The sequence below is a fragment of the Notamacropus eugenii genome, chromosome 1 (genome assembly GCF_028372415.1).
Source record: "Notamacropus eugenii isolate mMacEug1 chromosome 1, mMacEug1.pri_v2, whole genome shotgun sequence".
Taxonomy (NCBI): Eukaryota; Metazoa; Chordata; class Mammalia; order Diprotodontia; family Macropodidae; genus Notamacropus; species Notamacropus eugenii.
In genome coordinates this window covers 209092783-209109776 of record NC_092872.1, presented here as the reverse complement: position 1 = coordinate 209109776, position 16994 = coordinate 209092783, and the positions used below count along the sequence as shown (strand labels likewise).

Here is a 16994-nt window from a genome sequence, read left to right as displayed (position 1 = left end):
GAAATGAGAAAGATATGAATTCAAATCCTTCTTTAGACACTTAATATCTGCGTAACCCTGGGACAAGTCACTTAACTAGTCTCAGCCTGTTTTTTCATCTGTAAAATGGGGATGATAAAGACAAACCTAAAAAGGTTGTGAGAATCAAATGTGGTAACATGTAAAGCACTTTGCAAAACTTAAAATGCTATATAAATGCTAGCTACTATTATCATTGTTATTTTGGAAGACTCATGAGCCTTAGATTATCTCTATACATTTCTTTCTTCAACTTTAGTTGCTTTGAAACTTATATAGAATTCATGATTTTTAAAAATATTGTTCTTTTAACTTTTGCCAGGTTTTCCTTCATGTGAGTATTAATGTGTTCCAAATCTGTTATTCTCTCTTTCACTTCTTTAGAAAGATTCGTAATTGTGGATTCATTTTTTTTCTACATCTGAGTTTAATTTTGCATTAACAGCTCCAAGTTCTGGCCTACATTAATTCATTGCTTGTAACTCCATTTATAGATGTCATATCTCTTGGGAACCAATATCATGTTTTTTGTTCTTATTCTATGGTCTTTTGGATTTCAGACATTAGTTCCCTTTCCTTTGTATTACAATATTTGTTAAGAGATCTTTATGTTATCTTTGCACATTTGTTCATGTTTCTTTATAGAAATCCCCTATCTCTTTTTCCACTGGGCTTTTACTGAAGTGTTTTTTTTCTCTTGAAATATTTGGAAGATGGCGGAGTAGAAAGACACACATATGCTAGCTCCGAACCCACAGCCCATAAAATATCTGTAAAAAAGAACTCCCAACAAATTCTGGAGCAGCAGAAGCCACAGAACAACAAAGCAGACGAGATTTCTGTTCCAGAGAGCCCTGAAAACCTCTCGCAAAAGGTCCTTCGCGCTGCGGACCCGGAGCCGAGCCCAGTACTGCCTTGGCCATGTGGCGCCAAGAAGAGCGGATCCGAGCAGGCTTCAGGGACAGAATCTCCAGCGGCCATGCAGGTCCCTCCACCCACGGGCCCCAAAGGTTGGTGAGAGGGTCCTCTCGGCTTGCCGAGAGGGGAGTGGGGTGCCCCCATAACTCAGGCCCCCTCGGGAGGCAGTAGCGGAGGCAGGAGCAGACCAGGGCTCCCCAAGCAGGCAGGAGCCCAGATCCATTGTTGAAGGTCTCTGCATAAACCCCCTGAGGGAACTGAGCCTGTGAGGCAGCAGTGCCCCCACCTGAGCACCTAAACTTGATCTCACACTGAATAGCAGTCCCACCCCCCCACCCCCCCCACAGAAGCCCTGAGGCTGGGAAGCAGCATTTGAGTCTCAGACCCCAAGCGCTGGCTGGGCGGATCTGGAGGCCAAGTGGGTGTGAAGAGAATATTCAGAAGTCAAGTCACTGGGTGGGAAAATGCCCAGAAAAGGGAAAAAAAATAAGATTATAGAAGGTTACTTTCTTGGTGAACAGGTATTTCCTCCCTTCCTTTCTGATGAGGAAGAACAATGCTTACCATCAGGGAAAGACACAGAAGTCAAGGCTTCTGTATCCCAGCCCACTCAATGGGCTCAGGCCATGGAAGAGCTCAAAAAGGATTTTGTAAATCAAGTTAGAGAGGTGGAGGAAAAACTGGGAAGAGAAATGAGAAACATGCAAGCAAAGCATGAAAAACAAGTAAACACCCTGCTAAAGGAGACCCAAAAAAATGCTGAAAAAAATAACACCTTGAAAAATAGGCTAACTCAATTGGCAAAAGAGGTTCAAAAAGCCAATGAGGAGAAGAATGCTTTCAAAGCAGAATTAGCCAAATGGAAAAGGAGGTTCAAAAGCTCACTGGAGAAAATAGTTCTTTCAAAATTAGAATGGAACAGATGGAGGCTAAGGACTTTATGAGAAAGCAAGAAATCACAAAACAAAACCAAAAGAATGAAAAAATGGAAGATAATGTGAAATATCTCATTGGAAAAACAACTGACCTGGAAAATAGATCCAGGAGAGACAATTTAAAAATTATGGGCCTACCTGAAAGCCATGATCAAAAAAAGAGCCCAGACATCATCTTTCATGAAATTATCAAGGAAAACTGCCCTGAGATTCTAGAACCAGAGGGCAAAATAAGCATTCAAGGAATTCACAGATCTCCGCCTGAAAGAGACCCAAAAAGAGAAACTCCTAGGAACATTGTGGCCAAATTCCAGAGTTCCCAGGTCAAGGAGAAAATACTGCAAGCAGCTAGAAAGAAACAATTCAAGTATTGTGGAAATACAATCAGGATAACACAAGACCTAGCAGCTTCTACATTAAGGGATCGAAGGGCATGGAATAGGATATTCCAGAAGTCAAAGGAACTAGGACTAAAACCAAGAACCACCTACCCAGCAAAACTGAGCATAATACTTCAGGGGAAAAATTGGTCTTTCAATGAAATAGAGGACTTTCAAGCATTCTTGATGAAAAGACCAGAGCTGAAAAGAAAATTTGACTTTCAAACACAAGAATGAAGAGAAGCATGAAAAGGTGAACAGCAAAGAGAAGTCATAAGGGACTTACAAAAGTTGAACTGTTTACATTCCTACATGGAAAGACAATATTTGTAACTCTTGAAACTTTTCAGTATCTGGGTACTGGGTGGGATTACACACACACACATGCACACGCACACGCACACACACATAGAGACAGAATGCACAGAGTGAATTGAAGAGGATGGGATCATATCTTAAAAAAATGAAATCAAGCAGTGAGAGAGAAATATATTGGGAGGAGAAAGGGAGAAATGGAATGGGGCAAATTATCTCTCATAAAAGAGGCAAGCAAAAGACTTATTAGTGGAGGGATAAAGAGGGGAGGTGAGAGAAAAACATGAAGTTTACTCTCATCACATTCCACTAAAGGAAGGAATAAAATGCACACTCATTTTGGTAATGAAAACCTATCTTACAATACAGGAAAGTGGGGGATAAGGGGATAAGCAGGGTGGGGGGGATGATGGAAGGGAGGGCATGGGGAAGAGGGAGCAATATGAGGTCGACACTCATGGGGAGAGACAGGATCAAAAGAGAATAGAAGTAATGGGGGACAGGATAGGATGGAGGGAAATATAGTTAGTCTTATACAACACAACTATTATGGAAGTCATTTGAAAAATTACACAGATTTGGCCTATACTGAATTGCTTGCCTTCCAAAGGGAAGGGGTGGGGAGGGAGGGAGGAAAAGAAGTTGGAACTCAAAGTTTTAGGAACAACTGTCGAGTACTGTTCTTGCCAGTAGGAAATAAGAAATACAGGTAAAGGGGTATAGAAAGTTATTTGGCCCTACAGGACAAAACAGAAGATGGAGACAAGGGCAGAGAGGGATGACAGAAGAGAGAGCAGATTGGTGATAGGGGCAATTAGAATGCTTGGTGTTTTGGGGTGGGGGGAGGGGACAAAAGGGGAGAAAATTTGGAACCCAAAATTTTGTGAAAATGAATGTTAAAAGTTAAATAAATAAAAAAAAAGAAATATTTGGTGTTTGAGCTTTCAAAATTTTTTTATATGCTCATCACTCACTTTTGGTCCTTTGCCCTTTATTGGTGGAAATATGCTGGAAAATTAAGCTGCAAGGCTGCATCACTTTCTTTTGTTGGATAGAAAGAGTTTGCCAGCCTGAATCCCTCCCTCTGTGTGGAAACAGGACTTGCCTCCGGATGGGTTTCTGTCCCCTTGTCTTTAGGTCTAATGCTTAGTTGCCGTTCTTGGCACTCTATCTCAATATTCCCTCTGCTTCCTTTCCATACTTGATTTGGCTGAATCAGCATCTACTGTTTTTCTTGGGGTGGGGAGAGGGTATAGAATGAAATGATGCAGGCAGTTTCTGCAACAGATATCAAGATGGCCCCTGTAAAAACTTGTGCTTGTTAGCTTGTGATGCTACCAATCACAGAAGCTAGTGGAGAAGCAGTGAAAAATGATGCTTACTGAGATTCTGTCTTCTTTCTCCTGTGGATCTAGCTTTAATTTCATTTTATCTGGTTCATAATTACTTATTCTGGAGGAAAGTTGAAATGATTTAGAGAAAGTGATTAATTTGCCATCTAGCTGATTTCATGACCTCAGAACCACAGAATGTTAGAGATCACCCAGTATAACATCTCCTCACTTTACCAAAGGTAAAATGGTAAAAATAAACTTAATTTATTCTTGACTAAGAGATGACACTTGCTGAAGAAAAATGCTTAGATAAAATCATGGATGACATGCATAATGGGTTACAAAGGAAAATCAGTTGTTGTTTTCAAGTGAGACTGGTGGAGTGTTTATCTTTAAATGAACAAAATGGCCTTTAAGTTACCAGAATACTGAAAGTATGGCTGGCAGGTCTGACCCATTATACCAATTCTCATGTTCTCTCACCAGATTATTACAGGAATCTTACAGAGGTAATAAAGGCTTGGAACAAGTTGGTGGCTACAGAAATGAAAAACAGTTGGATGTGACATAAAGGAGAAAAATAATTGGCAGGACTATGACATTATCTATTAAGAGTAGAAGAAGAGAAAGGGTTAATTCCAGGTGAGAATGATAATTCCTTACAGAAATGGAGAAAGTAGAAGATGAGCCAGTTTGGGAAATTTTAGACATGTTGAGTTCAAAGACAAATAAAGATTTTGAGGATCCGTGCAGACAAGTCCTACAGGAAGCTGAAGATATGGGACTGAAATGCAAAGATAACGTAAGAGATGGAGGTCTAAATTTGTTTGCCTTCACTGAAACTATGAGATGAAGGGAGTACTAAAGGAATGAACTTTGAGAGAAATTATGGGAATTCACAATTAGACAGAAGAGACAGGAAGACAGGGATGGAATAATAAAAAGTAGAAATATTATGACAATATTGTGTAAAAGCAGCTATAGGAAAGAATGTTTCAGGATCAAAGAACAATCATGTCTATGGTAGCAGAGGACAGGGAAAAAGTCTGAAAAAAGTTTTCTGATTTTGGCAATTCACAGGTTATTATGATCTTGTCCAGTGAAGACTGAGAGTAGAAATCAGACTGGAGAAGGTTAATCATAGCATAAAACCACCTAGTTAAGGTATTTTGCTGTTAAAGGAATGAAGAAAATTTAGTGACATTTGAAGTGTTAATCATTTCAAAAAGTTTAAATTTTATCTTCATTTTTTAAATACAAGGGAAACCAGTATATGTTTAAGTTGACAGGATGAAGCTAACGGGGAATGAAAAACTAGACACTAAACATGGAAATGCTGGACATGTGAAAAGTTCTTTAGAAGGCTATGAGTCAGAAGACATAGATTCTAGTACTGACTCTGCCAATTAATGTAATCTTGGACATGGTTCTTAAACCTGAGCCAATTTCTTCATTACAAAAATGGACATAATTTCTGGTCTGCTCAGGGGTATTGTGAAGATAATAATGTAGAAAATACTCTCAAGTTGTAAAGTTTGTACAAGATATGCACTACACAAGTCCTATCTTTGTAAGACATGATGATGATATGATGATAGTGGTAATGAAGAAGATGGGGAGTAATGGGACAAACCTATTAGCTTCATAAATGAGAAGAGACATTTTTTCCTCTAAAATCTCAGGAAAGGATAAAAGGATAGATGCCAAAATAGAGATAGACGGATGTCTTGATTTACTCAATGAAATGTGACATGAAGTTGTCAATTAAGTTGGGGGTACTGGAATCCTAAGGAAGAAGGCTTAGGTCAGTTGACTGTCACGCTTGTGCACTGAGAAGCAATAGTATTGAAGTCATTAAGCTTAAGAAGTAAAGTAATGTCATTCGACCACTAATCAACTCAAACTCGATTATAATATTTAGAAAGGATGATGTTGGTGAAATGAATTCATGCTAATATAACTGATGATACATCCACAGTACTAAAAGCATTAAAGTATATTAAGAAATAATAAGAAGATATATTAGAATGGTAAAATACATTATACGGAGGATACTGAAGTTTTAAGAATGGTCTACTAATGCACCAATGATGTTTAACTGGGTTCAAGAAGCACCAAGGTTACTCCTTTAAGACTACTGTATTATGGCCTTCTCTTCGTCAAGCATTTCTTGTAAAGGTAAAATCAGGTAAAAATTGAATATTAACAGCAATCTTCATAAACCTAAAATTTAAAGATCAGAAACATGATACTGCTGAAAAGAGGTCACAAAAAGGCAACAGAAAGCATAACTAAAGTCACCAGCAACTTAAGGAGAAAAAACAGACGCTTATGCTAATATTATTTTGCAGCTGGATATCTGAAACTCAGAATTTTATTATTTCCCCCAGAACTAATTGCAGAAATGGTGACTGGGCCCCAGGTGAACCCATAGAAACCTACTGAACCAAGAATGTACTAGTCATATCTGGTTCCTGAAGACCAGGGTTCATTCGGTACAGGAGGGAGGAAGAAGAAAACAGTGTTCTCCTAATTTCCTAGAGACAAGGCCTAGAAAAAATTCTGAAATCCATGAAGCTTATTTTTTGACATTCTCTTGCCTAGCACTATTCTCTCCTAAGTTCTAAGCTCTTCATGCTACATGAAGCTCTGCTGCTATGGCACCTAAACTCAGGCCACATTTTCTTTCACCTTAAATGTTTCATGCATTATATGATTACCTCTTAAGAACCTCATAATTGAAACTCATTTCCTTAGGAAAGCTGATCTTAGATGTTAAGAGGAAAGTAAGATGACTGAATATGAATTGACATTAAAGAGAAACTCAAATGAATCTCTAATCATTAAAACTTCAGTAAAGCAATAAAGTAATGTGAAAAAAATGTAGGTGATGTGAGAGATTATATTTTTGGATGAGAGAACTACCATATAGGCAGACCAATCCTTATTGGAAAATGGCACAGTGGTTAACAACTTCTGCTTTTTCCTCCTTTCAAAATATGAAATTCTTTATATTTACAACCAATAGTGTCAAAGCAATGGTTCTCTGGTATAACTTAGTTGGGGGTAGAGATTCTGGTATTTATACCAATGAATATATAAGGGCCTATATGATACACAGATTTTTTATTGGTTGTTGTAGATGGTTACAAGTTAATAGACATCCTCTCTATCTGCTAGTACCAAGGTTCCCTGCCACCCTTCTACAAACATGAATGAGATTTAACTTCATCAAGTTTGTTGTCAGTTTCTAACAAATATAAACTCTGAAACTTCACAGCTTAGACCAACACTATGACAATTACAGCATTAACAATAATAACAATAACTCACATTTGTGTAGTACTTTAAAATTTACAGAGCATTTTCCTCAGAACAATTCTGTGAAGTAGACTCAGGTTAACTGGCTTGTCTAGTGTCTCATGGCTAGTAAGTGGCAGAGCCAAAACTCAAACCTAGGGCTTCTCACCCCTAATTCACTATCTTTCCTCTGTCCCATGTTGCTTCTCCTATTCCAGAAAAGCCTGAGTGAATATGAGAGTCCATGACAGTCTTGGGAACAAATAGTGCTACTATAACACAGTACAGTTGCTCCTGACAAACACAGGGCCCAGCATAATGGGTAAAGGAAGAAGGAAAAGAAGACACAAGTTTTTCATTCTCTTTTGGCTTTAGCTATACCAATTCATAGAAAACAGCCCAAACTGACAAAATGGTGATTCATCTTAGAAAAAAAAAAGTAAATACCTCACAAATCACAAGTAGATCCTGCACACACACCCACACACACATACATACACAGCTCATATGAAGAGCATGCACTGGATGTGCCCAGGTTTACAGAATTCTACGCAGCTCTATAAATGTGCTTTCATGGATCACCCTGGGTCTGCAAACAAGCACAATTCCTATGACATTAATAAGTGTGAGGACATCACACTTTTGGTTTCAGTATGTCATAAAAAATAAAACCTGAGGGATTCTGTTAACAAATTTGGCTTGTTCAATTAAGGTATTACTTTCTCTTTCTTTTAAAATTAAAATTTTAAAATTAATATTACCCCAAACCATAAATAAAGGGACTCAAACTCCCGAAGAGAAAAAGAAGAGATGGGACATACTCTTATAATAACCCTATCAGAGACTGTGCTCCTATGAACAAACAAGGTGGTTACAAGGTAGCTACATTTTACTATTAGGTACAGTCCCCATTACCAACAACTAAAGCCTTCTCTGCTACAAAACGGGGTGGAGAGGAGAAATAATTGTGAAATGAGTCAACAAAGGATCCCATTTAATCACAGTTACATAATTGCTTCTAGAAGGAGATTCATCTAAGTACCTTTTCATCCCTTAACCTTGCACCACACCCAAGGACATCTCTACTTTCCTGCAGGGATTTCAAAGGACTTCATAAAGTTATCTTATCTCAATAAATATCATATTTTACTTAACTACAGTTTACCAATGCAGCCTGTTATCTATACCTCCTAGCTGTTCTGTGAATAAGATTCTCCATCTCTCGGAATTTTCTCTGGCGGGCAATACCTCTTAATTCTAGAGCTTTCCCTCTTTTAATTATTTCCTATTTAGCTTGTTTGTATACATTTGTTTACTTGCTGTCTCTCCTCTACTAGACTGTGAGTTCCTGGAAGGCAAGGACTTTCTTTTGCCTCTTTTTGTATCCCCAGGGCTTAGTACAGTGCCTGGCTTAACAAATGTTTACTGACTGAATTTCATTGTTCAGGTGAGGACGCAGCTCAGCCATATTCATGTCTTAGAAACCGGACAAATACTCACGATTTTCATTTAAATGTTTTCAATGTTCCCCATGATTATCACATGATAAAGCCATGGGCAAGGGAAGGGGGTGACCATGATTCACTATATACCCCTGAATGTTCCCTTTTCTAGTTCCTATCATTTGATATGGGCTCCCAGCCAACAACTATGTGACTCCTTTTTTAAAAACTCTGGATACCCTAGGACTGGAAATTACAAGAAATGCTAGCCCCTCTTCTTTTAATTACAGACAGAGATTTTTTTTTTCCAGATTTCTACTTTCTGGTCTGACTGTGGGGATTCTCATGTTCTACTGTTTCCTCTAACAATACGTATGAAATCAACAGGGAACTTACAGGGCGATAAGGTGCTAAAAGAAAAACGAATTTAGAAAAAACTCAATTTTTAAAAGCATCACAGTTTTAGTTATAATAAAAAAAGATTGTGGCTATATCTGAATCTGACCATTATAGTGGTGGATTCCTACTGTTAAAGATGGAAACAACCTTCAAGGTTTGGGAAGTTCCTCTTCATGCTAATTAATCAATTTCTACTCTTTATGAACATTGGGTTTCCCACTTTGGTTTCAGATCATACTACATCTGCTCTGCAACCACCTCTCTGAAATTTCTTATCTAGGCCACAAAAGGTTATTCCATTTCCAAAACTGATCTTGCAGATGTTTCCTCTTCTTGGTTCTCAGACGCAGAAATCTTATTCTCTCCATTGCTATTTTTCTTCCTGGTTCAAACGTAGCTCTTACAAGTCTCCCTAATTTATCTCAGTTAATCTGTTCTAATTGTTCTAGGTTATCATTCTTGCTAGCCCATTTCTTAAAGTTTTATGTCACTGCATCAGTATACCAAGGACCTGTGAAAGCTAGTGCATAAAAATTAACATAATACTTAGGATAGTGATGGCAATAAGTACTCAAATTTATATAATGCTTACAGTTTACAAAACAGGTATTTCTTCCAAGAGGTAAGTTTACTTCCCTGCTATTAGTTTTAAGTAGTTATCTAGGCAACATCTCCTAAATAGACAGACATTTGGATGGTGTCCAAATGCCATTTTGTCTTTTTACTTTTGTGTGGTCTACTTCTTTTAGTCACACCATTTGATCTGCCCTCTATATTCATGTAGAGAATGATAAGATTATAGATTTAGCAGACAGATAAAGGACCTCAGAGGTCAGCTAGCAAAACCTCATTTCACAGGTAAGGAAACGAGGCTAAGTAACGTGCCCAAGGACACAAAGGTGATAAAGACAGAATTTGAATCAATGTCCTCTGACTCCAATTCAGCATCCTTTCCACTGCACCTTGCTGCAATTGCTCTACTGTTTAAATTTCTTTTAAAAAGTTATTTTTAAATTACAAATGTATTCTTCCCCCTCCAATTCCCTAACCCATTAAGAAAAAATAAAACCAAATTCTTTATTACAAATATGCATAGTCAATAAAAACAAATTCCTTCCTTGGCTGTGTTTTTAAAAAATGTCTCATTTTGTACCCTGAATAATACATCATTTCTATGTCAGGAAGTAGGTAACAAGTGGATGGTCATTACAATGATTAGAGTACTTACAGCCTTCAAAATTATTTGTCCTTACAGTACTGGTGTTATTGTATAAACAGTTTTCCTGCTCATTTCATCCTCTATGAGTTTATGAAAATCCTCAAAACTGTTCATTTTATGATATACTTGTTATAGTACAAATTGTTCTCTTGGTTCTGCCAACTTCCCTTTAGTTTCCATTGTCAAATCAGTTGTCAGAAATCTGCTTCTTTCCTCTTCAGGATCCAAGATCTTGGTGTGAGTACAAAAGCAACTCAGTGATTGTCCATAATTCCTTCCCTTCTATATCTGTAAACATTCTAATAAGATATTTAGGGGAACAAAATTACAGTGTACTAAATTATTAAGTTTAAATATTTGCCACAAAAAACTGAATGGGGACTTTTCTGGCATGGGCTGCCTACCTTAATATCTTCTTAATATCTTAATATCTTCTTAATATCTACCTTCTTGCAGCTTCAATCACCTTCTCTACAAAGCTGACTCACAAATATCCTTTTCATGTCTGATCACTCCTGAATTCCAAATCCACATTTTCAGTTGCCTACAGGTCATCTATACTTGGAGATGTCTGCTACCACCATTGCACAAACCCTCATTCCTAGCTACAACTGTAGTGGACAAATAGATTCATCAATCACACTGCTATCAAGAGAATGGTTTCATGGACCTGTCTGCTCAAAATCATCAGGAGCTCCCTTTTTCCCACCAAGCAAAATTTAAACATCTTGGCTTAGAATATAAGGCCTTCCAAAAATCTGGCACCAATCAACCTTTCTAGTCTCATCTCTTACTGCTGCTTCCTTCCTTACACTCCCATATTCGCCATGCCTTCTTCACACTATTCCTCATTTGTAGGGTGTCTTCCTCCCTTCTTTCTACACACTAAATTCTGACCTGTTCAAATGATATTTCCTCTATGTAGCCTTCTCTGGTCCTTTCAATTAATAATTTCCTCCCAACTACTTATGTTTTTCTTATTCAATTGTGTATTAGTTATTTACATATATCATAATACATTTATATGTATAACCGGGGTCATTTCTCTAAATTTCCTTTGCTTCAAATAAAGGAAATTTAGATAAATGATCCTGGTTATATGAGGAAGAATAAAATGTGTCTGTATGGAGGGGAAAACAACACATGGTTAGAACAATATATATATTTTTAAATTTAATCTGAAAATTAACTCTAAATCTATGTAGATAAATGTACACTAAATACAACTATGTATGCCTTTGTATGTTTATGTCAATGGTTAACGCAAAAAGGCTAATTATAAATAATGCACAATGGCTTATTCATTTTGTTGTCCTCTTAAGGTGTTTTTTGATGTATCAAGAAGATATCAGAAAAAATATCAAGAGGGTAACAGAAAAGAAGTGGATAATTTATCATATCATTGAAAACCATTTTGATGTTAACAACCCTATCCTTTAATAAAGAAGTCATCAATTATAGCTTTGTCGTTATTACCCTGAAAAGACAGTACTAACCAACACAAGCACAATCCATTAATTTATTAAGCGTAAACGAATATCTGAAAGTTCATGGGCACACATTTTCTGTCACTTTAAATACAGCCTTCATAAGTATTTCAAATACTTAGATCTGAGGCCTAGAAAAAATTTCCATTGCATCTCATTGATAGTTTAAGAAAACCAAGATGCAGACTTATGAGAGTACATTCCTCACTTCTCAAATTTCACAATGATTTTTACTCTGAAACATCAGTTCTCCAAGTTTAGATCACTGAGTAACTCTCCTCCAGCAAAATAGTCAAGATCAGTTAATTGTCTGGGACAACATGTTGGAAGGAAGGTGTTGATCCAGAATAATTACTCATAGTTGAGATGGAAAGTAGCAGAAAAATAGAAGGAAAGGCAAAGGCAACTAGAAGAGTCTTAAGAGATATAATGGCCACTTGAAAGGAAGGTGAAAGGGAACATAAGGTGAAAGATGTATATAACTTACGAGGGGGGAAAGTCAGGCCAAAGACAGTGTTTTGAAATCTTGTTTACGCTTAAAGGAAAAGCAATGTATGTTAATCAGCCTTTACAACTTCCAGTTTGAGAAACTGCTCTAAATTCTTTTGACAGAATTGATTAATGTTATGACAGGGTCTGGAATTACACAGCAAGACATACAACTTGCCTTACAAAAGATCCACAAAGGAATAATTGTATTTGTTATTGATTACCTGAAACATTTACCTTTAAACTGGCTAAAGGCAGCCTTCATTCACTGGAAATGAAAAGAAGAAAGGCGGTCCCCAAAGGAGCAAGAATGAAGGCTGTATAGATTGAAGTCCTCTACGTTTTTTGAACCTGAACTCTCTACGTGCATTCAATGACTAAAAATACCCACTAATCCCCCAAGAATAAATAAGAGAGAGAGCAGCCAACAGAGCTGATTAAGGCCAGGACCGTGTAGAATGGAGTAAGATATACTGCTTCTGTTGCCTAGTATCTGACAGAAGGTTATCTTTGGCTTCTTCTCCACTTCCTTTACGTTCCCTCTTCTAGGCATAACTTTTTTCCTACTTTTCCCTACTCTGTGCTAAAAAAAAAAGAAATAAAAATATCTAAATATGGAGGCATTTTGTATGTGGCTCATTTGGGGTGTATTTTTACATTTGAAAAATATTTTTACTACATCTGTCTCCATTTGCATAGTCCCATTTTTAGAATAAGTTAAAAAGAGAGTGAGAAGCACACAATTGATTTAATTCCATGTATCATTATTTCAATTTTTCTCAAACAAAAGAGTTGTTTTACTCTTTTGTTCTGGCTTTTTCAGAGTTCAGATTTTTCCAAATTCTTTCAATTCCAATAACCTCATGACAGCATGCCCATTCCTGTTTCCTGAAGGTGTTTCAGTCATGTCTTGCAGTTCTGATTTCCAGAAAATAAATAATTTTTAAGAAAGAAAACTGCAAGATAAGAATCTTGGTGGGTCCGTTTGAGTATTAATTTTTCAAAAAACTTTATGAAAATTCAACTTGATCCTTAGTAATCTCGATTCTTCAAATGTGAAACAATTAATAGACTGAGAGAACATAAAAATAAGCAGTAGAATATTAAAATGAGGGTGAGGAAAGAAAAGGGAACATTATTGCTCTCTTCCTCCAACCATATATCATCACAGATAGAAGGATTACTTAAGTTTTGACATATTTTAGCTCTTTTACTTAATCATGATCAAACCCCTTCTCAACTGATTAGTACATAGGCTTACAATGTGTATTTGAGGATATGTTCATATTAAGCTATGAATCATAGGCACAGAAAAATGTTTATGATTCTTAAGTAAGAAAACTGTACAAAGCGGCTACAGGAAACTGCTAAAGCTAAGTTATAGACTCTTTAAAATGGATCCCTGGGATTTATGCACATGAGAAGATTTAAATATGTTATGTTCAAATTTGATAGAGTTTCTCTTACCCAACTTTGGAAATACTATTAAGTATTCTGCATTGCACTGAGGACATGCCACTCGTGCTGTACTATTTCCTCTTTGTTTTTCATCTACCCAGCGTTGTAGACAAGCTTGGTGAACCCATTTCGTAGATCCTCTGCACCTGCATGGTCTCACCCACTCAGCTGTTCGATCATCTTCATCTGTAGCAAAACATACCCAGCAACTTCTAGAAATTAAGATAAAATCCATACATTAGAACATTAGCAAGAATGGTAACAAAATACTAAAGATTCTTTATGCTGAAAATTTTTTAAAACAGTTACATCCAATATGATGAATATGGACTTAATAAATGATGAATAAACAACATAAACAAAACTTGTGTTGCCTTAGCGAACCAATTCAATTCAAATATCTAATATGCATTTACTACGTAAAAGGCCCTATGTTAGGCACTGGGTAGTTACAAAGATGAAAAAAAATACCATAACAGTATAATTCTTGCTCTTAAATTTATGGTCCAGCTGGAGAGGAAGATAAGATATATAAATAAAAGAGTGGTAACAATTATTACCTTTATCCACCTTACATTTATATAGAAAGCTTTATGGTATATGAAATTCTTCACAAAAACCCTGTGATTTTAAGTAGTATTCCCATTTTTCAAATGAAAACATCTGGGGGGGACAGAGAGGTTAAGTGATTTATCAATAGGGTCATAGTTAGGGTGGAGTTGAAATTTGAACCTAAGTTTACTAACTTCATGTTCAGCAATGATTCCATTATACCAGGCTATGTGAGTTTTCATTTTTTTTTTTTATCAGTGAAAACTTTCAATATCCCTCCTCCCAGCACTTAACCTTTAAATTTTTAAATTTTATTTTTTAATCAGCAAAAGTCTGTCTTCTCTCCTCAAACTGAAAAAGAAGGAAAATCAAAACCTGTTACAAACATACAAAATCAAGCAAAACAAACGTCCACATTGGCCATCTCCAAAAAACACCAGACTAAACCAAACAAACAAAAAACCCATGAACAATGTCTCAATTCTGCACTGTGAGTCTTCCACCTCTTTAGAGGTGGTTTCATTATGAGTCCTCTGGAATCATGGTTAGTCATACACTGATCAGAGCTCCTAAGTTTTTCCTAAGGTAAAGTTGTTTGCCTTTACAATTCTGTTATCATTGTATATAAATTGTTTATCTGGTTCTATACTTTATTCTGTATCAGTTTGCACAAATCTTTTAACATAATAGTATTGCATTACATTTATATATCATAAAGTGGTCAGATTCCTCAACTGATGGGCATCTCTCCACAATTTCTAATTCTTTGCCACTGCAAAAAGAGCTTCTTTTTATGTTTCTCCCAACTCCTGTGTTTGCATGTCAAAGATTCTATGCAACTATGTTTTCATCAGGAATGCTTATAAACCTATTTCATTAAAGGTTTATTTTTTTCCCTACAGGATTATATTCAGTTTTGCTAGGTTATTCTTGGTTGAAAACCTATTTCTTCTGCCTTTTGGAATACTGTATTCCAAAATCTTCACTCTTTTATAGTAGTAGGTGCTACATCCCTTGTGATTCTAATTGTGGTTCCTTGTTACTTGAATTCTTTCTTTCTGGCTGCTTGCAGTATTTTTTTATTTGACCTAGAATCTTTGGATTTTGGCCATAAGGTTCTTGGCAGTTTTCATTTTGGGGTTTCTTTCAGGAAGTGACCCATGGATTATTTCTATTTTTACTTTGTCTTATGGTTCTAAGAAATTTTGGCAGTTTTTATCATTTTTTGAAACATTCTATTTAGGTTCCTAATATCTCTCCTGGATCTGTTTTTCTGGACAACTGTTTTTGCTACAAGATACTTTACATTTTGTTTTTAGTGTTTTCACTTTGTTTTATCATTTATAGGACAGCCAGATCTCGAAGTACTTTGGGTTTGAGCTACTGATACAATCTGTCTACAAATATAGTGAGGTATTAAGTGAATCTTTAGAGAAAACGACTCACTTACAATGATGCTGGAGATATGGCAAATTTTTGATTACTGTATTGGCAGTGTTGGTTATCATATTTTTAAGGTTTGTCCTTGCTCTTGGCTTTTCCTCTTCTGTTAATAACTTTGTAACTAATTCCTTACTTGATGAAGATTATTAGAGAATGAATGGTAAAAACAAAAGGTATATAAATCTAAGCCCATGTCTACTTAGTATGTCTTTTCTTCTTTAGGAGATTTTAAATTCTGGGATAGTTTAGTTGACCTAAAAAATCCAATTAGAAAATAGCATGACAAAAAGTTAAGAAATGTCCAATAATATCTCAAATCATCCAGTAGTGATGACTAGAGAGAGGCAAGTAATTGTGGGAGTGAAAACTTGCTAACTAACGCTGAAATTAATGCCACTTAACATGAAGTAGTCAAAAGATTTAACTACCGAAGAGGCTTATGTTTATGATGAACACACTTTACACAGAAATTAAAGAATTTCTGCACTGGAAGGGATCTCAGAAAATCATTACCTCTGATTCCAATCCTTTCTTTTTTATAGATAAAGAAAGTAAGGTCTAAGCAGGTTAAGGGACTTGCCCAAAGTCATATAGTGACATAACTAGGAATAAAATCCTGGTCTTATAACTCTCCTGTCTGGTGCATTGATGAAAAAACATGACTCAATTGAAAAAGTGTTCATGAAAAAAATGAAAATCATGGGTATCTATAAATATTTCATATAATAAAAATCTTTTAATCTTGACATGAATGTTTTGAGGATTTTTTATATTTTATCACAATCTTAAAGATAACATTTCTAGTTGATTACATATTATTCTACTTCAATGAGTATATCAACCAGCAGACCTGAAATAAAGGGAGCAAAAACCAGTTATCTCAATAAGGAAATAAATAAATTGGCTGAAGCATGAACTCAGGAAAAAAACCTAACTTATTAATATATTATTATTATTGTCTGAGCTTTTCAAGCTGTCTGACTTGTTTCTACATTCTTACAAACTTCCCTTCTGTTCTCTTTTTTAAATTTGTCAATAACTTTTTTTCTTTTTCTGGCAACACTATAGAAAGTTACTTTCCCCTCCAAATCATCTCCTTCATTAAAAAGAAAACAATAATAGTTATTATTGCTAAAACGAGCAAGCACCTACTATCTGCTATCTGATCCTAACAGCAACTCTGTGAGGTAGATGCTATTATTATTATTATTCCCATTTTATAGATGAGGAAATTGAAGTGCAAAAAAGTTATGATTTACCCAGAGTCACAAAGCTAGTAAGTGTCTGAACCTGGATTTGAACTTA

The 16994-nt window shown here is 36.1% G+C and overlaps 1 protein-coding gene across 1 annotated transcript in view; it reads right to left on the bottom strand.

Annotated features, from left to right (window-relative positions):
* MARCHF5 (membrane associated ring-CH-type finger 5) overlaps positions 1-16994 on the bottom strand; it is a 58899-nt gene that overhangs the window by 23409 nt on the left and 18496 nt on the right. The window contains exon 2 of the mRNA XM_072625202.1: positions 13704-13906. Coding sequence (XP_072481303.1) covers positions 13704-13906 — 203 coding nt within the window. The remainder of the gene's footprint in view (positions 1-13703; positions 13907-16994) is intronic.